General features: G+C 33.2%; 1 protein-coding gene across 4 annotated transcripts in view; it reads right to left on the reverse strand.

Moving 5' to 3' along the window:
* LRP1B (LDL receptor related protein 1B) overlaps window positions 1-25076 on the reverse strand; it is a 1898953-nt gene that overhangs the window by 149880 nt on the left and 1723997 nt on the right. For all 4 annotated transcript variants that reach the window (XM_040474969.1, XM_040474970.1, XM_040474968.1 and 1 more), the window contains exons 67-71: window positions 18414-18530; window positions 11085-11191; window positions 5738-5867; window positions 4013-4119; window positions 3542-3674 (exon numbers count right to left, since the gene is read on the reverse strand). In XM_040474969.1, the coding sequence (XP_040330903.1) occupies window positions 3542-3674; window positions 4013-4119; window positions 5738-5867; window positions 11085-11191; window positions 18414-18530 (594 nt within the window). The remainder of the gene's footprint in view (window positions 1-3541; window positions 3675-4012; window positions 4120-5737; window positions 5868-11084; window positions 11192-18413; window positions 18531-25076) is intronic.

The following is a 25076-nucleotide window of genomic DNA, read 5'->3' on the forward strand; positions in this document are numbered from 1 at the left end:
GTTTTATCTTTAAAAATATGAACGTTGCTTTTAATTCCACAGTATTTGGGGGTTCGTCTTTTTAAAGTAAACCAGTAAAATGGATTCACTTGGGAAATGTTTCATGTTTGTCCTGCATCTTGCCTTCCAGCTCCCAGCACTTAGTTCATGTGTCAGGTTTAGGGATGAATGGAAGGCTGATTTAATAGCAGAGAGATTTATTTTGGCATTTCATTTCCACAGTGCCTTGAAGTACATCTATCCAATACCTAAACCACTTCCTGGAAGTAAAATACTAGAAATCTGAACTTGATCATGCTTTAAGGTACATCCATACAGGATCAAATATTTTAACCATCAAGATAATTCACTGGAATTTATCTAGCAGCAAAGAAACCCAAGAAAAGTTAGAAACATTAGTGTGGAGGGAAGGAGAGCTTTGACACATTTCTAAATGATTGAATTAAAGGTCCTCAACTCTTTTTTAATCAGTAGGCTTAAACTTTTAGTAGTGTCATTTTAAATCTAAAAGGCAAGTCAGATTTCAAATTCTATACTGCTTTTTTTTTTAACTGTAAGGTTTGTTTTTTAACCTTGAATTCTTTGTTCAAACAAATATTTCTTATGAAATTTTAATATTAAAAAAAAGATAAATCCTGACAGGATTGCCCTCACACACACACATACATGCACATTCACTTATTTTCCAGATATTCTTACAGGTCTTGGAGACATTTCACTGTGATTGGATTTGTTAGTATAATAAATGAGCACAGAAACTTTCCTACAAGTAAGACAAGGAATTAGATCTCTTGATTCTCATTTCAGTCATTCTCTGTGTCTAATACATAGTGCACATTCTACCACCATCTCCTTTCGAAAAAAAAAAAAAAAAACAACAACATTTGAAGACTCCTTAAAAGCTTTGGAAAACTTCTCATTATGCTTAAAATTGGAACTAAATTCTATAGCATGAATCTTCAATTACTTATAGTTCCTAAACACTTAAACTTTCTCTCACCTATGAGACTTTGTGCATAATGATCCCACTACCTGGAATCTATTTCCTCATTCTGTTTGAATACCCAATTTTTTACATTAAGAAACTCACATTCCAACAGGGGAAACAGTCAACTAATACAGAAGTAATTATATTAGAAAGAAGAATATAATAACAAGTATGCAATCAAAGGGTTGCTAGGGAAACTCCAGAAGAGACTGAGATTTGGTTGAAGACCGTAACAACTGAATGGACTTAAAAGGAGAGATATAATTCTTATTGGCAAAGGTATTGAGATGGCAGAAATAGTAGAGGAATCTGGCAAGATGTTGAAAAGCATGGAAGATGTTGCTAGATTTATTCTTTGATTTGGCTAGGATATATGATACATAAAGAGAAATAATAGAGTATAAGAGTAGGAAGATAAAATAGGATCATTCTCTTGTAACACTGACTGCCATATTTGTAAGTGACCAGGAAGGAGCTTCAAGTAAATATTTACATAGTCAGAGTTACACTTCAATAAGATGAACCTGGCAGCAGTGAGCAGAATGTATTGGAGTTGACTTCCATGGTAGTATATATGCCCAGGCAGGGCAGGAAGCAATGAGAGAAACAGCCAGACTGGTGATAGAGACTGAAATTAAGGGAATGGAGCTTAATAGCTAGAAAATGGAAAATGATGAGTAACTTAATTGTCCCGAAGTCTTAGAATATGACTGTATTTAAGACCTTTTGGTGCCAGAATGTCTACAATGTTTGATGTCTCTAAATTGGAATGTGAATGTGAGAACTTAACCAAAAGTAGAAACAGCTATTAAGGAAGTCTAACCTTTTATGGCTCTATATAATGCACTGCAGATTCCAAATGAGAACTAGGATTTCTTCTCCTGAATATTACAACACTTTATCAGATTTGAGATGGAGATCTTAGCAAATCATAAAGGTTTGATCTAATATTAAAGGAAATGAAGGGCATTTTTTCTTCGAATGACTAGATATTTATAGAAGTAAAATTTTATTATTTTCTTTTTAAAAAAGCTTTTATTTAAATTCCAGTTAGTTAACATACAGTGTTACATTAGTTTCATGTGTACAATGTAATGATTTAACACTTCCATACAATACCCAGGGTTCCTTACAAGTGCCCTCCTTAATCCCCATCACCTACTTGACCCCCCTGCCCCTCCCCACTCCCCTCTGGTAATTATCAGTTTGTTCTCTATAGTTAAGAGACTGTTTCTTGGTTTGATTGTCTCTCTTTTTCTCCCCCTTTTGTTCATTTGTTCTATTTCTTGATTTCTAAATATGAATAAAGTCATATGGTATTTGTCTTTCCCTGACTGACTTATTTTGCTTAGCATTATACTATCTAGCTCATTCATGTTGTTGCAAAAGTACATTTAAACTGTATAAACCCTGAGCACATGTTCAAATGCCTTGCAGCCTACATCAGTATCTAGTATTATTTCTGTTGATGATACTCCAAATATTCCATAATGTAAAGTACATCAAGAGACTTTAATTTTTTTTAACATTAATGTATTTATTTTGAGAGAAAGAGAGAGCATGCAGGAGCGTGAGCAGGGGAGGAGAAAAGAGTGAGAGGGAGAATCCCAAGCAAGCAGTCTGTTTTGCACTGTCAGTGCAGAGCCTGATGCGGGGCTCCATCTAGTGAACTGTGAGATCATGACCTGAGCCCAATCAGGAGTCGGATGCTTAACCAACAGAGCCAACCAGGTGCACTCCTTGAGAGACTTTTGTAAGCAGGTTAAAAAAATTTTTGCATTTAAACAATGTATTTAACATTATTAAAATAATAAGAATTATGGAATTTGTGATCATTTTAAGGTTTGCCCCACAATTGTTTTTTTTTTTTTTTTTTTTTTTTGCTTTCCCTTCATTGACTCTAAAGTAGGAATAATTGCTGCTTTTATGTGGTGAATTACAATTAAAAAGTTGTTATCTGTCAGGAAATATTTTAACATAGCTAAAAATAATGTACTGCAAAATTAAAAGTTGTCTTCCAAACTGACAAAAAATGTAGGTCATTTTCTTAACCATATGGCAAAAGGGAAATTTGGGGCACGACCTGCAGCTGTGTATCAGTATGTGTATGTGTAATATGGTATGCCATATGTTATTATTCTTTCATAGTAAGGCAGGCAACATGGAAGAGAAATGCACACCAAAAATACTTCTGTAGTAATGGCTACAAGTGGTTATGTTCCCTGCATCCTTCTGCCCCTATCCCTGACCCAGCATCTAGTCCAAAGCCATGCTTGTGATAGGATGCAATAAAAACCTGCACTTTGGTTACCTTTGTCATATGAAAACTAACACTGCACTCTATCTGGAAATTATCCAGATTTTGCTTATCCAGAACAGGATATTATGTAATGAAATAAGAATGGGTAAAGAGAATCATTTAATGATCCTATATTTTGCCTCTAGCACACTTTGACTTGTCACAGTATTTTAACCGCCACTCTCTTATTTACACACACACACACACACACACACACACACACACACACAAACACACACACACACACCCCTTACCTCTGTCACAGTTCTGTTCATCACTGCCATCCACACAGTCATGAATGCCATCACAAAGCCATCTAATTGGAATACAGTGGGCTTTATTTCTGCATCGAAACTGATCTTCCTTACACTCAGTCACACAGTCCATCTGTTCAAATACAAATAGGCACTGCAGTTTTCATTAATGATAATGATATAGTCATAGGAAAAACAAACATGCAGCTGACAATACCGGAGATTTATTACACTGTGGGCTTTCTTTTATTTTGACTTAATGAATATAACCCCTACAAATGACAATAAGATTTAGTATATGAACAGCACACAGATTCGGGTATTTGCTGCAATTACTATATTCAATGTACTTGTCCTAAGATTTTAGACGGCTAAGAATCAAGATTCTCTCTTTACTCTATTTTTATTACATTTGCTTTCCCGAACCTAATTCATGTAATTCAGAGATTTTAATCAAATGATAGATTTTACCTCATCTGAACCATCAGCACAATCATATTCTCCATTACATTTCAAAGATGCTGAAATACATCCTCGGCTGGCACATATATATTCACTTGATGAGCACGTAGGAGAATCTGAATATAATTATAAAGTTAAGATTTAAATTCACTAAAATGAATGATTGCTTTGATAGATAAAAACATATATAAGCATATAAAAAATTCATAGACAGTAATGAAAATAGTTTATATTTAAACTGTACTTAATATCTGATATTAAACATTTATTTAAAATGTGTTTCATAATATTATTGCATTTCATAAAATATATCTCAATGATGTAATAGGCTGTTCAGTAAGTTTTTAACTCACTAAAGACAGAAAGGAAGAAAAAAAAACCCTCTATATCCTCCTTCTCTTTAATTTTGAAGTTAAATGAATTTTTCATAATTTTAAATTAAATTATTTAAAAACAAAGGCTTCAAGTTGTTTTTAAAACTGTAGTGAGACTTAGTGACCCTTGGGAATGTTAATTTGTATATGTATTATATAAAGCTAAAAGTAGAAATCTTGGCATGGTCTCATAGACCCCATGATATCTAGCTGGCTGTGTTGACATAAATGTCATATTTGCATAAGTTCTGAGAAGTATTTTTGTTTTGGGGTCTTAAACATGAATATATGCATAATTAACTGAGTCCATAGAATCTGAAGTATTCTTTTATGACATAGAAAATAAAAATAGCATGTGGATATTTAAACTACTATCAGTACCTAATCTAATTAATTGACATAGTAATTATGATTGCTGCCTTAGTCTCTGGGTTTGAGTTAGCTAGGCTTGCCTTCAAATCTCTGGTAGCCAAATGTACATATATAATGGCTTTGCTTACTCCAAGGATGCTCAGAAGCTTTTTCTTAGAGTTTTAATTCCTTTTAATTGGCAGTGTTTGCCTAGAGATCTGTATTCATATGGAGTCTGAAGATAGGTCTATATTCAGTAAGAAAAAAGATCAATTAGCAATATCGACCACGAGCAGCAACATGTGTGTCCTGTATCTGCTACTGTCACCTAGGCTCTCAAAGTAATGCTTTTGTGGTTGTACATAGATCATAGCATGAATTTCTCCCAGTAATTGCTTTTTTGGTAAGATGATGCTATTAAAATACCTAAGTATAAAAAAATTAAGTTTTAATGGCCATATTTCTAAGGCTATATTTAGGGGATAAAAACGCACAATAAATTGGGTGTTTTTTCCCCGTACTCTGGTCTTGCTTCCTAATTTTATTTTTATTTTGGACCAAAATGCAAATAGAAATAATATACTTATGCTTTTTCTCAGCTGGTTTCATGTTGAAACTACTGCATTCTTTTCCATAACCTTAATGTCCATAACTGAAAACCTGACTTTTATTGCACTTACAGTTTCAACATATATCACTTTTCCATCTTGGAGGAACAATTCCAAATGGGGTGGAAAGACGGAGAAACCAGAAAATCAAATTTGGGAGTAATGCTTGGATCCCAAACATAGTAATTATCCTACTAAAACACATTCAAACGCTAAAACGCATTCAAAACATATAAAGGGTACACTATTTAATTCACCTATAAGCATATCTAAAATCTTATCTCTAAAACATAGTCAGTATGTGTGTGCATTTGCCATTGTTTTCTCCTAATTACTGCTTAAAATGGTTATATACCAAGTCAAAATATCAGCTACATTAACCACCATCTCAATCATTTTACCTGGCTCACAGTTTTTCTCATCTTCTCCATATTTACAGTCTTCATGGCCATCACATTTCCACTTTGCTGATATACACTGACCATTGGAACACTGGAACTGATCTTTGGAACAACTTGTTTCACAATTTCTCTGTCAAAAACCACACAACACAGTTAACATTAAATTTCTACACTGCCACAAATAAGAAGCTCAGATGGTCATTTAAGCCCACGGCTATATAACAAAACCATAACAATTTTCTATTTTCATTTGTCTCTGTAAGTCTTACGATGACTTACAGAGAAATGAGAAAAGAACATAGATCCTATGGTTCCATCACATCAATTACTCCGAGGAGATCATTTTCCAATAGACAGGAGGTCATGTAATTTTAATAATTATAGGTGACAATAAAGATCGTGGAGGAAATAAAGGGTTAAAAATTATCTCTAACAAGTACATCCAGTTCATTGGGAATGGGGTAGCAGGATGAAAGTGAAACAAAGAATGAAGGCAAATATGTTTTGTGTTGGCAAAAACTTCCTGCAGTGTCCTTCCTTTACCCTTCTTTTCACGCCTCTTCCTCAGTCCTTTCACAAACTAGCTGCTGTTCATAATCTTTCTCTCTTCCAACATTTGTTGCTAAAGAACCGTGACAGGAACTGTCACAATTGTCACGTCTGCTAGTTTGCATATAGATTTTATTTGGAAGTCAAACAAGACAGTAGCTATACCTTTGGGAAACCTTTCGATTCCTTATATGAGATCAATAAAAGGGAGCCAGTAGAAATTAAACTTCCTTGGGTCTGACCAGTCCTGTTGATATGGGATGCTCCAATGAAACGTCTTGCTGGGATGAGGTTTTTCTGTATGTAATTTCTATTCTTGCCAAAAGATACTTGCCTGTTGCTTCGACAAAAGGTGTAACAGTCACAGCTTATGAAACTCTCACTAAGCGAACCATGTGGATCTGCTACTCCCTGCTTCTTCGCAGGGTCATCCCCATGTAAAGAAAGGGAGTTTACATTCTAAGTTCCTGTAATTTTCTCTTTGCCAACGGTACTTTAATTAGACTGCCCACTATATAATTCATTTTCTTCTTACTGCCTTTCTTCTTCCCTTCTTTTCTCAAGTATTGAGGGGTTACCAGGTACCAGAGTTTCTTAAATAAGAATCCAAAGGAAACTAAGATTTATTCCATGTATTTTTTAAACTCATAAACTAACAGGAAATACCATCCCCTAAGCCAACAATTGCAATAAAATGCACCGACTGTCAAAATAAATAAGTGTAATTTTAATCATATGGATTCTCAAGGTTTTTATGAAAAGATTTATAGAGGAAGTTTAAACAGAAATGGAACTATTTAAGAAAAGCCTTTTCCTGTGTAAGGATAATTAGAAATGCAGTGCATCTGCAGTGTAACTCCTGTAATAGTAAATGCTGTAAAAGACGGAGAAACAGTCCATGCACTGGTCATGGGAAAGGGATTTCATATGTTTTGTTCACCACCTTACCACCATGTTCAGTATTATAACTGGGACATAATAAGCATTCAATAAAAACTGCCAATGTAATGAATGAATTAATGAATGATGTAGCATATGCAGAAAACAAGGAATATAAATTAAAATTTCACATAACTCAGTTCCAGTAGGATAAGGGTCATGTTTGTCTGTATGATAGGCACCGTGTGTGTCTGTGAACCAGATATCTAATACTGCACCATGATTATAGCAACTGCTCAGTATATTTGTAGAAATTAATCAAAGGTTATCTCAGCAATAAAGTAATTTAAGTAAAATAGCTCAATAACCAATGGCACTGGTGTATCTGTATTGGCAGCAATACAGAAAACATTACTTTTAGATATTTTTTCAATTATCAGAAGATTTCAATCAAGGATAAATTACAGTACAGTTGATGAGTATGTGTGTGTGTGTCTGTATTTGTGGGTTACTTAATTATTATTTTAGACTCAAAAGCTTAAAGAAAGAACAGAATAATGAACCTACGTGCCCATCATGCTTGTTTAACAATGACGAACACTTCACTATTCATGTTTCATACATCCTCCATTACACTTATTTATAGTCTGGACTATTTAACATAACAACAATAGTATCGCAACATTCGCAATATCACAAAATTTGCCCAAATCCCTAAAGTTATTAGTCTAAAGTCTAATAATTTAGACTTACTCTAAAGTTATTTCCTATCAATACCTAAAATTTTCTCATTTTTAAAATATTGTTTGGTAAAATAAGGATCTAAAAGAAGTCTATAATTTTGAATTTGGTTTGAGTTTCTTTAAATGAATAACTATTTCCCATTCTCCTATGTGTGTGTGTGTGTGTGTGTGTGTGTGTGTGTGTGTGTGTGTTTGTTTGTTTTTCTAATGCTATTTACTACTTGCAGACAGACACTAGGTCATTTATTCTACTGAATGTCCCACATTCCAAATTGGGCTGATTAAATCCTAAGAAGGATACCTTCGGAACATCTAAAGTGACTAATGAACTTTTTGTTTTTTAAAAGTATTATTATACACACATGTATTTTTATACACTTATTATATTTCAATCCATTAAAGTCATTTTTCTTTCTGATGTCCAAGCTGTCTCTTTCATTAGTAGAAAACCCTTCAATTATCTCCTATGTATTCGGGACACTATACTAATAGTCTTATTTTGGCTTAACAAGATAATAGTGACTTATTTTGTCAATTTCCTTCTCAGACCTATAAGTGGACATTCTCAAAGGAGTTTTGTTTCCTTTAATAGGAAAATGGTATTTAGAGGCCACTGTATGAGTGTTAAGGATAGTCTATAATGCTGAGATGTCACTGGTTTTAGAATTTTTAAGTGGCAGAGCTAAGAATTATACATTTTTAGAAAGAGAAAGATAAATCGAAATCTCCTACTGATATTTTTGAATTTAATATTACATAATTTTATTTAAATGTTTTGTTCCTACATTTGTATCTCCTTTCTTTTACTTCAAACTTTTAAGTGCTAATAATATGAAAATAACTAAGCATTTGATCTACACTACTCTCAATATATACGAGTTTCAAATTAGCAAAACCAACATTATTAACAACAAGCATATGAACACAGTTTAAGATTCCTTTGCATTTCTTTTTGTCCTTACAATGCATTATACTGGATGTAGAGTCCAAATACTATATTTTAAAGTCACTTTAAATATTTCTTCTCTGGGAATTAATCACTCAATCTCTGTATGCCACTGATGTGATACACAATTATGCTGATCCAAGTTTTTATTATTATTATTTATTATTATTATTATTATTATTATTATTATTGTTGTTGTTTTGGCCATAATGAACAAGCTAATTATATTATCAGTTAACATCCTTACAAAAACTTATCCTCACAATTTTATTTTTTATTCCTAAATTGAGAGTACCCTGTACGTAATTTGGTTTTCTAGCCATTTGTTTGTTCCTTTGTTTGTTAGTCAATTCAACCTGTAATTCTCACCTTTAGAAAGAAAAGAGGAATCAACTGCCTATAGTGTTAGACACTTCATTACTTATAAAGACCACCTTTAAGAAAGTTGTTTTGGTTCCCTAGGGGCATTACCATGAAAATGTCTGTAATGGAGGTCTATCCAGCCATCAAAGAACTACATCCATGAACTTAGGGAATGAGATAAATGGTGTTAATAAGGACATTTACTTTCACTTGAATAAGATTTTGGAAAATAAGTGTTTGATTCTGCATATATACCTTGGATGTCTAGTGAATAACATGGAAGATGCAATTATAAGCCTTAAACAGTATATCTCCACCTCTTGATGTTTCACAGATTACACAGGGGTGGTGAAACAGGTTTTAAAGAAAAAAAAAAAAAAACTATTACATGGTATGGATGAGTTTATGTGAAAAGTATTTGTCTGACTGGGAAACATTTAGTATAATTTTTGAATAAATTGATACTAAGTAAAAATGTAGTTGGGCAGTAAGAATGTAGCTCTCCTATGAATTAAAAAAACTGAAAAAAGAATTTTGTTTGGACTTGTTTGTGACTAGCCCCATGCTATGTTTCAACTTCTCCTAAGAGACCTTTGCAACCTCAAGGTTTAGGTTTTCTGGCCTTTGGGTGAGAAGTTAAATACATTAGTTTCCAAAATCTAGGCTCCTGAATGTGACTGGGGACTTTTCCAAGATAGTGTGAAAATGGAGAATTGTCAAATCTTAATACGAATACCCGCAGACTGGGAAAGAACTAGTTTGTAGTCTGTATGGGTTCTGTAAATAGTAGAGACCTACAGTGTCTCCCAAAGATGTAGGAAATTGGTGGATGACTAATGATGTTTGACCTGAAACACAGAAACCTCTACAGCAGCAGAGACTCTCTCTAGGCAAACCTATAGTTATTGGAAGGACCTTCATGAGGGGTAGGTGCTTATGTGTGTCAACCAGAGGAGCAGAGCTCTAGGGAGTCATTATACCCTGGAAGGAGGCATGCTGGTCACTGAGGGCAAGAAAACTAATTTTTCCTTTATTTATGACTAGGCTTGGTGTCACCAGTGTTGTGTTCCTGATATTAACATGGAAAATCATTAACAGAAAACCATGAAGTGACTCTTGCTGGACTTTTCTGTGATACTAGAGAGTAAAGGATTAGAGTTCGTTTTAGATTTGATTGAAAAAATATATATATAATCATGTGTCATGTATTACTTTTAAAGCTCCATGGAGTAATTAACAGCTGAAACACAAATACATAGATGCATAAATAATGAATTGTGTGAAGTATTACAAGTGTTAACACAATCTTAAGTTTACAGAATTATCCAGAGATATTTTACACTTTTTTCACTTAAGCTGTGTGTACACAGACCTTATTATAAATGGATTGTGATTCATCATCTAAGGAAAGCTGAACCTGTGGTTTCATGAAAATTGATGACCCACATCGGAATCTATAAGACTGTATCTATTGAAGAAAGAGACTGGGGAGAAGAGACTGTTTAAAATGCATAAAAATATTAGTCCTGACTATAAATACTGCAGCAAATTTATGAACAAATTCACAGATGGCAAGGGCATCAGCTATAGGGAATAGGGTTTCCAAACATCCTATTCCCAACCCAGCTATTCACCACTTGAGGTAAAACAGACTATAAAGTTAACTGTCAATAGTAGCACAAGAACTATTCCCCATGCTGTGTGTGTGCGGCACAGAGCTTAGATATAATACTACTTACCTCACTGTGTCAGGAGTAAAAGAGTATTTCAGAGATGTCCATGACAGACTCACTGGATTGAATAATAATAATTATAAATGTGACTCTAAAAAACTTTCTTTTTTGTTTGGTTTTACAAAGTTGCCTACCTCATCGGAGCCATCTGCACAGTCAAAATCTCCATCACACCAGAACCTCGAAGAAACACAGTCCCCATTGGCACAGAGAAAATCTTTCAATGTGCAGGTCTGAGGCTCTGGAGACAGAAAAATAGCACAGGCTTATTCGATTATATGCAACTACATTCTAAATTTATATGACATATAGCATGAGGTAGCATTAAGAAAAAGGAGGTTAGCCAAGCAATTGTATAGGAAGCCAATAAATAGTTTCGAAAAAGTGTTTCATGAAGCATCTATGGTACACAGTATGATGATTTTTCAAATTTATTTTAAAATCATGAATAGAAAGTGGCATTACAGAAACAAATTGATAAAGAGACAAAAGATAGCTTACTGTTCAGTAAAAATACAACATCAAAGTAAAATAAGACATAAGAATCTACATATTACATAATAACAAATCTTTTCCAGTTGTTGGAACTCTAAGTCATTTTATGTTTTTACTTTAAGACATTTTGTGACTCTGTACCTATGGGGCTATTTATTAATTGAGTAGTAAGTCTAGGTTTTGACTCTTGACTTTTATATTGTATTCTAACAAATTTCTAATTCTTCAATTTTGTCCCCAGAGAGTCTAGAGTTCATAAAACAAGAAGAATACATGGGAATATTGTTGGACATGACTGGGTGGGTAAGAGTTGAAAGGACACAAGGAACTCCACTTTTTAAAAACTGCCTTTTGGGGCACCTGGGTGACTCAAGTCAGCTACGTGCCCAACTTTGGCTCAGGTCATGATCTCATGGTTCTTGAGTTCAAGCTCCACATTGGGCTTGCTGCTGTCAGCACAGAGCCTACATTGGATCCTCGGTCCCCCTCCCCCTCTGCCTCTCTCTCTCTCTCTCTCTCTCTCTCTCTCTCTCTCTCAAAAATAAACATTAAAAAATAACTGAAAACTGCCTTTTTGTTTATGCAAATGTTTGCTCATGTTCTGCAGCATTTACATGCCATTTAAGTAATTTGCCAGTTATTGATTTAATTATGCTTCACCATAGTCCACATAGGCTATAAGCCAAATAGTATGACTTACTGCTTGGCTTAACTCCTATATAGAATATGTTTCATCTGCACAATGACGTAGGATTCTAGGAATTGATATGACTGCTACAGATCATCTCTTGTTTACTTTGTGTTCTTTAAATAGAACTGGTATCTGGCATGATGAAAGACTCCTTTTTGTTTTCTCTACTCATTAACTGTATTTACAGCTGCCTCACACGCAATAATAGGAGAAAGGAAGGAAGGAGGAAGGAAGAATAACAGAAACTTAAGGAATATCCGTATGAAGCCTATCTTCTGCATAAATATTGTGAACAATTTGGCCCACATTTGATTACTGCTATACACAATCACTCAGTTTCTAGCTAAAGGGTAACATCAAGAATGCTTGGCGTCATGAAGGCTCTTATATTTCTATGTAGAGATCCCTCCTGAGACCACTGGGAGAACTATGGAAAGTGTAAATATGTATCAGCATTTTGTTCTGCTCTGAGACTTTATATACTAAAATGTGAACTTCAGGCTATGGATAAGACAAAATACTATTCAGTGGAATGAGAAAAAGCCATGTAACAGAAGGATCCCTTCATTTCTCAACACCCCATTGTTTAGTGAGGATGACAATAGCACTTTCTCTTTTCATCTTTGCATTATATTTACATATATTATCCCTTAATATTAAAGACAACTGTATTAATATTACTATATATAACAATAATAATTATTACCAGCTACTGGTTGCTTATTTGTTGTTAGGCACTAAATGAAATTAATGCTAAGTACTTGAATTAACTCAACGATTAATTCTAACAACTGTGTAAGGCAGGTGCTACTATAGGACCCTTCTGCCAATGAGTAAGTTGAGGCACTGAGAGGATAAGGAACTGTCTCCAAATCACCCTGTAGGTAGAAGAGCCAGTACTGAACTTGAACCTAGATGATGTAATACCACGGCCTGTACTATTTAATACTAGGCCATATCATTGTCTCCCTTACTACCAAAGAAATAACAAGTGATTACATATTACAGAGATGAACAATAAAGGCCTGGGAAGTCAAGTTACTTGTCCAAGGCATATGGCTAACAATGTATACTTCACTTAGAAATAAAAGAGAACTCTTTTTCTCTTATCATTCTTCCATACTGAAGCCATTTCACCCTCCTGTTTACACACGAGCAGTTTTCTTCTTAGGGAAAAGAAATTGTAGTGAAATTAATAAGTTAATTAATCAGTGCTCAATTTATTTAATAATGGAAAATAACAATCAAAATGATTTTCATTAAAAATCAGACAGCATTTTTTAAACACACACTTAGATGTTTAAAAGAAACAGCAGTAGAAACTTTGAATTTATGTATTTGGAGGTGTCTGAACAGAATATATTTATCCTTTAATATTCTAACTTGACTTTATGCTAATTAAACACAAGTGTGTTCATCATGTGCTAAACAGAAATGACATCACAGACTTTGACACACTTTTCTATAGGCAGGGTTGGATGTTGCTGATCTAAGGTGATAAGTTATAAAGTTATAAAGTACTTCAAAGCATTCACCCAGTAATTCCACACAACACTTGTTCTATAGAGACTTTGCTAAATTGCTAATTACTCTGTTTTAATAGGGGAGGAGAGGAACTGAGTGATTTTTTGGAAAAAAAATTTTTTCAGTGCATATGAAAATATGTATGTTTCTAGCATGAAATGCCAGCAAAACCACTTCTGAATAATAATCATGAATTATTTATACATATACAAATGTCATCAAGAATGGGATAGCAAGTCTGTTTTTAACTCTCATCTGTATGCCTCAGAATCTTTTGCCACTGGATGTCTCAAAATGAAACTTTCTCTTGAGAAAACCGTAATTAAGTTATGAGACAAGGTCCTGAGGGATTGCATTCTCTTGCTGTTTCTTAACTTTGATCTTTTCTGGATAAAGTAAAAGACCAATGTTTAGATGTTGGCATGATAGCTTTTTTGTTAAAAAGAAGAGCAAAATGATCATACCTGGAAGATAACCCATTTGGAAAGAAAATTTGAATTTGAAATTTCCTCCAGTATTTCCAAAATGTTTTTCTCACATTAACTTTTTCTGATATTGCCTATGTCTCCAGATCTAAAGTAGATAGGGAACCCCACGCATGAAAAATTAACCAGGTTTTCCATAAGTCTCATTTAAACATGCCAAATCAACAACAAAGAAGCCTTCACAGGATATTTTGGAAGGCTGATCTGGATTCTACAATGAAAATAAAAAATAGGGGCATTATATAGATAAGTCATTTCCTTCGATACTAAAGGAAGAAAAGCATACAGCTTCAAAACTCAAAAGAACTTTGGAAGCTATCTTGCACAAAATGGAAAAAAAAAAAACCTAAGTTTAGAAAATAAAAGTGAGTTTCAAAGCTACAGAGTTAGTGGCAGAGCAGAAAGGCTTCCAGACTCCAATTTCTCTGCTGAGTATATTATCATAAACCCTTGGTGATAAGTTCAAAAGTTATATAAATGTGGGTGTAAGCATCTGAGGAGAATTTTTAGAATACAATTAGTATAACTGACATGCTATACAAATAATCTTCTGATATAAATTCAGTGTGAAAGTACTAGAAATTCAAATAAGGCAGACACAGCTTGTCTCTCTACGAAAACTGTAATCTGGCTGATCAAGTTATTTAGTGCTTTTATATCTATTCGATTGTTAGCTACTTCTTAATAATGAAAAGATATGAAATAACTTATTTTGCACATCAGTTACTTAGCAGGTGTACATGCTGCATACATTACATTTATTGCTGATAAGATAGCATAGGTGCTGAGACTTGTCAGATATTTTCAAACCTTTGATACAGATGACAAAGTAACTCCAGTGACAATAAAATTTTCTTGTTTCTAAGAGCATAAATCATTGTTGGAGCAAAGTGTCCCTGCTGAACACTTTACAAGGGAAATGATCAGCAGATGATGAAGAAAATGACAATGGACTAATTATGCTATATAAATATAAAAAAGGAGAAAGCATATTAGATTGAAAACATAGCTGGTAGTTAATTGCTTCACTATGATGTAAACTCTTCCCATATCTATGCCTGGAGTGTTTACCACACAATTTAAAAAGTAAACTCATTATATCAGATTCATAAACACAAAAATCCAAAAGCGATTTTAAAAATACACTGCTAATATTATAAATGTGTCAGGCCCTGTGCTAAACCCTGAGAAATAGCTCTACTCCCTACCCTGTCTGCAGACATTTAAATAGGAACTCAGATAAATGTGATAAGGGAATGAGTGGATCAATGGAATGCACTTGAGTGTTGGTTGATAGAATGTGGTCACATAAAAAAAAAAAATGCTACTGTTGTTTTTAACACTAAGGCTAATCTACTATCTCTGCTATATTCCACTACTTAATAATTGTTAACAATAATTGCTCAAATATGAATCAAAATGCATACAATTGACTAATGATATTTAGACAATATGGTAACATTATACTGTTATCTTTTGGGGTATACTGTTATCATTTATATATATTTAAATTAAATATATATGTGTTGGGGGCGCCTGGGTGGCTCAGTTGGTTAAATGTTTGACTTTGGCTCAGGTCACGATCTCACCATTTGTGAATTCGAGCCCCACGTTGGGCTCTGTGCAGACAGCTCAGAGCCTGGAGCTGGTTTCAGATTCTGTGTCTCCCTCTCTCTCTCTCTGTCCCTCCCCTGCTTGCATTCTCTCTCTCTCTCTCAAAAATAAATAAACATAAAGATATTCATATATATATATATACATATATGATGTGATATATATATAGTCCTGATTATAATATATAAATAATAATTTATGTGCATATATAATAAAGTTTTATTGTAATTATATACTTCTAAAATTATAATAATTAAATAAAATTATAAAACTTTCAATAGATAGTTAAAAAAAATGGGAAATATCTCGATAACATTTTACACAGGAGCAGTAATTGTTCTACTGCTGACCTATATATGACCAACCTCTTGGTGCTTTATGTAGTTATGTTGTATTCTTTTCTCTCTTTTCATAGGCTCCACTTCTGCCCATGTAGAACTGTTGACATTTTCAATGTTTAAACTTTCTCATTTCTTCAGGTCTATTCAGATGGTACTGTCAAACACCACTCAATTATCTTGATCCCTTGAGCCTTCCTCTCACACATTCTTACACGTTTAATATGTTATCAGTTCTGATAGTGGTTCTGTGTATCCCCTCTATCCTTCCATGTCACAACTATAATATGCTTCATTCTTGTGCAGTGTCCTCTCGCCTCTGCAAATTCATCAAATTGTTATCTTAGGCCACATGCCCAGAGTGAATGGGGACTAAAAGTGGACCACACATAATGGGGTATTTTATACTGCAATGCTTGATATTGCAGGCACTCTCTTGCTTTTCCTAAGGGTTCTGTGGCGATGGCTACAGTGATTCCTCACTGTTTGCCCAGAGACAAGTGAGAAGCTGTGTTCTTTCTCCTTGAGTTCTTGCAAAATCATACCCAACCACTTTGGAAACCCCAGCAGACTCAGAAACAGGTTATCTCCACCCTTCATTCTTCCTCCCATTCTTCTCCAGTTATAGCAGTAGTTTAACTTCTATATAATTTCAACCACTCCTTGAATAAAGGGTTTTCAAAGATGTAAGTTTCTAATGTGGCCTTCTCCCTTACCCTCTCTTTCAGTCATTGTGCTATTCTTCTCAGGTATCTTATTGACAATTAACACTAAATGTATCCCAAACTAAGCTAAGTAGTTATATGTATATTTAAGCTCTAGAATGGAAGTGAATTAAATAGAGAGTGTATATGCAATTGCTTCTTTTTTGCATTTACTCTTCTATTCCTGCCATTCTTACCTCATTAGGTTTTTATTTTAATCACTGGAAAGAATCTGAAAATCTGCTATATAAAGTTTTTTCAGAGTTACTGATTAAAAGAATCTAGAACACTCTAAGTAAGATCAGTTGAGAGACACATATATGATGGAGTAATAAAAATTCCCATAATCAGAGTATTCCATAATCATAACGATCCAGAGATTTCACAGTTAATGGACCTGATCCTCAAACACGAGTCAGATTAAAGTTCAAAAGTTATTTTTAAAAAGTTGATATTTTGCAAACTGAATATCCAAGTGGTTTATGAAGGCTATGACTCTACTAATTATATATTTTTATATAACCTCTTCCTATGCTTTAATGTAACAGTTTCTATTTCATCTCCTGTATCTTGGGAAATGATTGTTCTTAGTCTAATGTATAAGATTAAACACTATTGGGGGCACCAGGGTGGCTCACTCGGTTAAGCATCCAACTCTTGGTTTCAGCTCAGGTCATGATCTCACAGTTCATGGGATCGAGCCCCTCATTGAGCTCTACAATGACTGCGTAAAGCATGCTTGGGATTTTCTCTCTCTCCCTCTCTCTGCCTCTGCCTCTTCCCTCTCTATATCCCTCCCCGCCACCCACATTCCCTAGATAAATAAATAAATAAATAAATAAGAGTAGACACTTGTTTTCACCAAATCCTTTTTGGAAGTAGCAGAATATTTAATAAATGGAATTTGATTATTATCTTATTTTAAGCATGATTATATTGCTTTTTTTTGTTTAAATGCTGGTAAGAAATATATTCAGAAATTAATGTTAGAATATAAACATGCTGTCACAATTTTACATACTGCCACACTTTTTAGAAAATAAAATTGTTGGACAATTATTGTCTTTTAAATTTATTACATAAAAATGCAGGAGGCAGATGATGATAATAGTGTTATTCCATTTTCAGAGAAAAGCATCCTGAATACATATGGTGTTCTCTACTCCAGAGAGAATAAATGATATTTTGCTGAAAGATGCTCTTGGGTAAATTTGTAGTGTAAAAGGATTTGAGACTGAAATGAAATGAATACCATCCGTTAAAGAATGATATGTTTTGTACTGTCTCCACATCATTCAGCTCTTTGTATGAACTTGCATCAAGGGCTTACTGTGTTGCATACTAATGGGTTGCACTAAACCTCATGACACTTTCATACCAATTCTGATAACTACAAGAAAATAACTTCCAGTATGAACATTTCAATAATTCCACCATTTGAGATTCAGGTCAATTTAGTCCGAATATTCTTGTCCAAATGTGAATATATTTATAAAAATGTGAGCTGCGGGACAGATAGGTTCAAATTCATACCTTAACTGAACTAAACATTGCTCTCCTGCTTATTGAATACGCTTCATGCTCACAGTGTTCTCAAGCAACAGCTACTTACTACAGTTTTCTTCATCTGAATTATCACTGCAGTCATTTTGGCTATCACACCGCCAGTGATCTGGAATACAGTTGTTGTTTTTACACTGGAATTCATGAGGTCCACAAGTCTTTTTGTCTGTAATAGAAAGAATCAGAGTTTGTATCACTGACTTCCATGAAGATATCCCTCACAATATCCTTACTGCCATGCCAAATTCAGGGCGTATGACATTTCCTCAGACCTTAATTCAGTTACTAACTGAGAAGCATCTCTAGGAAAAACTGAAGTTAAGTGCTAAATAAAATTCATCCTATTGTCTTGTTTTATGTTATCAGTCATGCTGTCATCACTAGCCAATTATAAAGCAATTGATTGGCCCACCCAAACAAAGTCAACACAAATCAATCAAAAAAATCAAAACTATTAAGAACTACCATTCTCTTTAGGATACTCCCTCCCTAAGCCACCTTCTATTTCTTGCATAAGACAGCAAAAATAAATGGTTATTAGTCAGACTCTGAGGTTGTCATCTTGTCTTCCTCCCTAAGAATTTCTTACTCATAATCAACCTATCAACTGATCTAAACTCATAGATTATAGTAGAACCTGTAGTGTACAGACCTTGAAAATTAATGAGGTATCATGTCATTTGATTTCTAAACAATCCCACTGAGTACAAGGCCAGGTATTAACTAGCCTTTCACTTTACAAATGACAAAACAGAGACTTAGAGTCTAGAAGCCTGATGAAGTTTTACTACCATTAAATGGCACAGTCAATGTGTGTGTGTGTGTGTGTGTGTGTGTGTGTGTGTGTGTGTGTGTTTACTCCTGTTTCAGTGCTCTTTACAAGAAACCTGTGTCCAGAATTGAGCCAGAATCAGAATGCATGCAATAAGAATATATCTAAATCTTAGGTCATATATTCTTAAATTTTCACAAGAGTAATAGCTAACTGTATACAGTCTAAAGTGCTTCAGTTCTTCTGAAACTTTAATGCACACACATATAAATTACTTCGGAATTTTGCTAAAATGGAGATTGTGATTATGTAGATCTGGATTTCTAAGAAGCTCTCTAATCATAACACTGTCCTTGGTCTATGAAACACCCTGATTACCAAGGGTCTGAAAGCTAAAGATGGAAGGAATTCAATAATACAACAATAATAAAATTGTAAATGCTCGTGTGTAAATTAGGACACATTCCCTATCTTGACTCCTTACTCTCAGGTGTATTAGAGATGGACAGTGAGTTTAACAACTCAGACTAATAAAATAGATTAACTAAAGGAGAAGATAAGCAATTTGGTGGTGTTTGCTTTAAAATATGTCTTGTAAAATTCAAACAAAATTATGAAAGCAAAAGTGATTTAGATATAATTGGAAAATTAAATAATGAACATCTATTAAGGATCCAACCTACCTCTTGACTAAGCATTTTCCTAAAACATGATCATATTCAGCCTTCATAACATCCCTAAGAAGTATTATTATATGCACTTAAAATAATGAGAAAAATAAGTTTCAAGGAGTTAAGCAATGTCTCCAATATTACAAAGATATTAAATGACAATGGAAAAATTTATATCCAGATCTCACTACAGAAAAATATACATTTATGTAGAAATTCTCATGATAGACTTCAAATTTTTCAAACTTTTCAAAATTTTCTACAGATAGATAGTCCTTATATATAAATACATATAACGAGCCTGTATTTCCCTTCCTCCTTCCCTCCCTTTCTTCCTCCAGCCTACCTGCCTGTTAATGATTAGTCAGTACCTAACTTGTGTCACTGTGTTGAGTGCTGTGTTTTGTGGTATATCCTTTTCACTTGTGTTACACGTTAAATTAGAGTTTAAAATTGGCTTAAAATCTATAAGTTGCCTTTTAGTATTGTTGATTGTTTCTTTTGCTGTGCAGGGGCTTTTTATCTTGATGAAGTCCCAATAGTTCATTTCTACTTTTATTTCCCTTGACTTCGGAGGCAGATGGAACTAGAGGGTATTATGCTAAATGAAATAAGTCAGTCAGAGAAAGATATCATGTTTTCACTCATATGTGGAATTTGAGAAACTTAACAAAAGACCATGGGGGAAAGGAAGGGAAAAAATAGTTTCAAACAGAGAGGGAGGCAAACCATAAGAGACTCTTAGTACAGAGAACAATTGAAGGTTGATGTGGGGGGAGGGGAAAAAGGGTGATGGGCACTGAGGAGGGCACTTGTTGGGATGACCACTGGGTGTTGTATGTGAGTGATGAACCATGGGAATCTACTCCCAAAACCAAGAGCACTGTATACACTGTATGTTAGCTGACTTGACAATAAATTATATTTAAAAAATAAAATTAAGTAAATAAGAGAAAAAAATAATAAAATTGGCTTAAAATATGCAGAAGTCTAACACAGCATTTTTCACATTTCACTCAGTCAAGAAATGTGTTAGGATGATTGGAATTTCAATAATGACCACTCAAAATAGGGGTTCAGTACTGAACTATGTATATGGTTGTTTCATTTTAGCAATTAAAACAAACTTTTCTGAAGCCACTACTCTATGCTTATCTAAGATTAGGTTTATTAATTCCTCTCTATATGTTGTTTGCATTATTTTAAAATATTGTTTTAAAATTTTAGAATATAAGAAAGTAAGAAAGATCAGACTGGATCAAACAAATAGACTATGTGACCTAGAATTACAACATTGGCCCCAAGCAATTCCCCATGGCTATGCAAGGTTCACATTTGATACTGAGTATCAATACAATAAGTGTTTTGGAGTTTGTTTTTTTCCTCCTAAATCCCATTTGTACATTTGTTTTCTATGTTTAAATATTTGTATCATATTTTGTGTTTGAAAGAGATCTGCACTTACTTTATTTCTTAACAAAAACAAGTTACAGTTGATTGCTAAGATTTCAGTTAGGGCATACAGAAACAGTAACACTGAAAGGTTAATTGCCTTATGCAAGGCTATTCAAACGTTATGTTTCCAAATTATTATGTATTCCATATGCATTCCAAATGACACTGCCTATAAAAGTAAGAAATACAAACTATACAGACCATATAGACTTTGTTCTTCATTTAAAGTCTCCCTTGAGGAGACTAAATATAAATATAATATATTTATATTATATATAATATATAAATATAATATAAATATATTTTAATAGGAAAATGTATTAGCAAGGTAAAATAGCAGTTATCAAATTAGCTACACATTAATATCACCTGGGGAATTAAAAAAAAATTCCTTTGCCCAGTCAATATCCCACATCAATAAAATCTGGGTAGATCCCAGACATCAGTATTTTTATTAAAGCTAGCCAGCTGATTCCAATGACTAGGCAAGATTGAAAATCACTGGCCCAAAAACCTAACTGTAGAATAGAACATATAGAATTCTACATTATAATACTTTAGAGTAATTAATATAAAATGATCACACTATATAAAAGTTTTTGTTTATTCGAATTATTAAATAGCATTGGAACAATGTAGTTTTTTTTTTTTTATAAGAATGGAGAAAACAAATGGAGGATTTGAAAACTTGTTTTTTTTTTTTTTTTTTTTTTTTATTTACTATGTTCCCACATGAATTACAGATACTACTACACATTTGATCCTCCCGGAGGGACTACCAAAATGTAAAACTATGTAGTATCTACTGCAATCCTATTGCCACTTACATATGCATGGGCTATTTCTGAAAATAATAGTAATAATGTCTTTGTGAGAAAGAACTGGAGAAGAGGGCTGGGATACAGGAGTGGAAGAGAAATTTAGTTTTCTCATTATACCAAAAGAAATCCAAAGGAATGTAAAAACTACTGAAAGTAATATGTGAATTTAGAAAGGATATAAATACAATGACTATATATATATATATATATATATATATATATATATATATATATATATATTTGGTTATATTTCTCTATGTTAGCAATAACCAAAAATGAAACTAAAAAAAGAAAACTTTTACAAGGGCATCGATAAAATAACGAATATCTAGGAATAAAACTAGTGAAATTTGTATAATACCTTCATACTGAAAACTGTAAAACACTACTGAGAAAAACTGAATTCACACCTAAGAAAATGCAACAATATATCATGTTCATGGATTAGAAAACTCAAATTGTTAAAATTTTCTTGAAATTAGTATAAAGATTTAATGGAACCCCCATCAAAATTCCAGCAAGTTATATTTGAAGAAACTGATTATCCTAAAATATACTGAAATATATCTAAAGGATCTAGAATAATCAATCAATAATGAAAAAGAAGAAAAAAAATTGGAGAATTTACAGTACCTGATCTCAAAGATTGCTATAAAGCTATGATAATTGAGAAAATGTAGTGTTAAACAAAATGAAACCAGAAATATAAACAAATATATATGGTCAACTCATTTTCAACAAAGGCACAAAATCAATTTAATGAGCTAAAGAAAGTCCTTTTTAGCAAATATTGCTGAAACAATGGCTATCCATAAGGAAAACATAAATGTCAACCTAATATTTCATACAAAAAATTAATTTGAGATGGGGTTCAGTCATTTAAACATACAACTCTTGATTTCAGCTCAGGTAATGATCTCATGGTTCATGGTTCATGGTTCATGGGTTGAGTCTCTCATTGGGCTCCATGCTGACAGCACAGAACCTGCTTGGTTTTCTCTCTCTCTCTCTCTCTCTCTCTCTCTCTCTCTCTCTCTTTTCTCTCTGTCTGCCCTTCCTTCCCTCAAAAATGGGTAAACTTAACAAATCTGAGATGGTGATAAACATAATGAATATGGAAAAATATTTTAATAATCTTGGAGTAGGCAAATATTTCTTGGACAGAGCACAAATAGCATTAATAATTAATATAAAATTAGTAAATTGGGCTTCAACAAAATTAAAATGTTTTATTCTTTAAAAAGTATCATTAAGAAAATGAATCGGCAAGCAACATATTAAGAATCATCTGCACCATATATATCTGGGAAATTACTTAGATCCAGAATATATAAAATTTTCTATATATCTTACACATTAGCAGACAAAAGACTTGAAAAGATACTTTATAAAATAAAAATATATTTGAATGGCAAATAAAGGTTCTTAAAACCATTGATCATGAAGGTGATGCAAATTCAAACCACAATGAGATACCACTATACACCTAACGAAATTGCTCAAATCAAAGAAGCCACACTAAATTTTCATGACAATATAGAGAACTTGAAACTGTCTATTCTAGTTCTTAAAAGGGCAAACATGTATTTACCCTATAACTCAGCAATTTTATATCTGAGTGTTCATGGAAAATGAAAACAAGTGTTAACAAAATAAATTTGTACAAGAATGGTTATAGCAGCCTTATTTATAATAATCAACTTCTAAAATAACCCAAGTGAGAATATATCCATTCAACTGAAAACTACTTAGGTATAAAAAAATAATGGATTACTAAGACATAACTAAGAAATCTTTTTAAAACGTCATGCAAATGAAAAATTCACAAGCAAAAGTGTAAATAGTATATGCACCTATTTATAACACACCCAAATACAAGTAAAAATAATCTGGTGACAGGAGTTAGTGGTTGTAGAGAGAAATGCTAGGGGAATTGACTAAAAGGTGAGCAAGAGTACTTTCTAGGGGAATTTAATGTAACAAACATGCTGCATAAAATTGCCAAAACTCATCAAACTGAACATTTCAAATCTGAGCACTTTATTTTATTTTAATTAAAAATGACTTTATTATTAGAATTGCTAGGCATTTGAAAAGTCCAAATGATTATAGTATGGTAAAGAATTATTTTACTCCCTGAATGCTCAGGTGTATTCAGAACAGAAGGGCAGTCTGAAAGATAATTCTTGTTTAAAACAAAACAAAACAAAAAAACAAAACAAAACAAAACACTACTTATTTGGGGCATCGAGATTTAAATGTTCCATACTAATTATAGGCAATAGTATGTGTATATGTGTACGTCTGTATTTATATCACATACATGTATCTCCAGAGATTTCTTTATTTGGCATTTGAGGCTATCATGCCCTCATTCTGTCCTGTGCTAGATATTTGTAGTATCAGTTTGCAATTATCTGTCTTCATTTTTCGGGTGATTTCAGTCCTAATGAGAGTACTGGATTTCCTTAAAGTGCACTTTGTTATCATCTGATATCTTTCTGACCCAAAGATACAGTTAGTTTTGCCCACCCTTAAAAAGCATACCTTTTGAAAATTTTAGATGGCATTCAAAAAATAAAAATGAACTAGTATTTTATTATAGATCCCAACTATAGTATACATAATTGAGAATATAGAATATAAACGACTGTGTCTAAAATTTCATCCTTTTTGGAGGTGCCAAAGGTTTTATTTTAATCCCAGAGTTAAATAATGCTTCAGCCTACTTGTATCACTTTTTTTTCCCTCTTGAGAACATCCCAAAAAAATGTATCCCACTAAAATGTTTCCAGTAATATTCAGTAGTGATAATATGTTATATGTTGGCCTTTCATATATAACACATTTCATTTTTTCTGGTTAGCTCTGCAGCAGAGAACAAAATAACACATTATATTATTGGGGAAAATGTTAAGATCCTCAGTGAATATGTGACATGATGCCTATCGCATGTATATATTATATATTAAATATCCTAAAAAATAGTATTT

The sequence above is a fragment of the Herpailurus yagouaroundi genome, unplaced genomic scaffold (assembly GCF_014898765.1).
Source record: "Herpailurus yagouaroundi ecotype Mexico unplaced genomic scaffold, PumYag 140, whole genome shotgun sequence".
NCBI classification, from domain to species: Eukaryota; Metazoa; Chordata; class Mammalia; order Carnivora; family Felidae; genus Herpailurus; species Herpailurus yagouaroundi.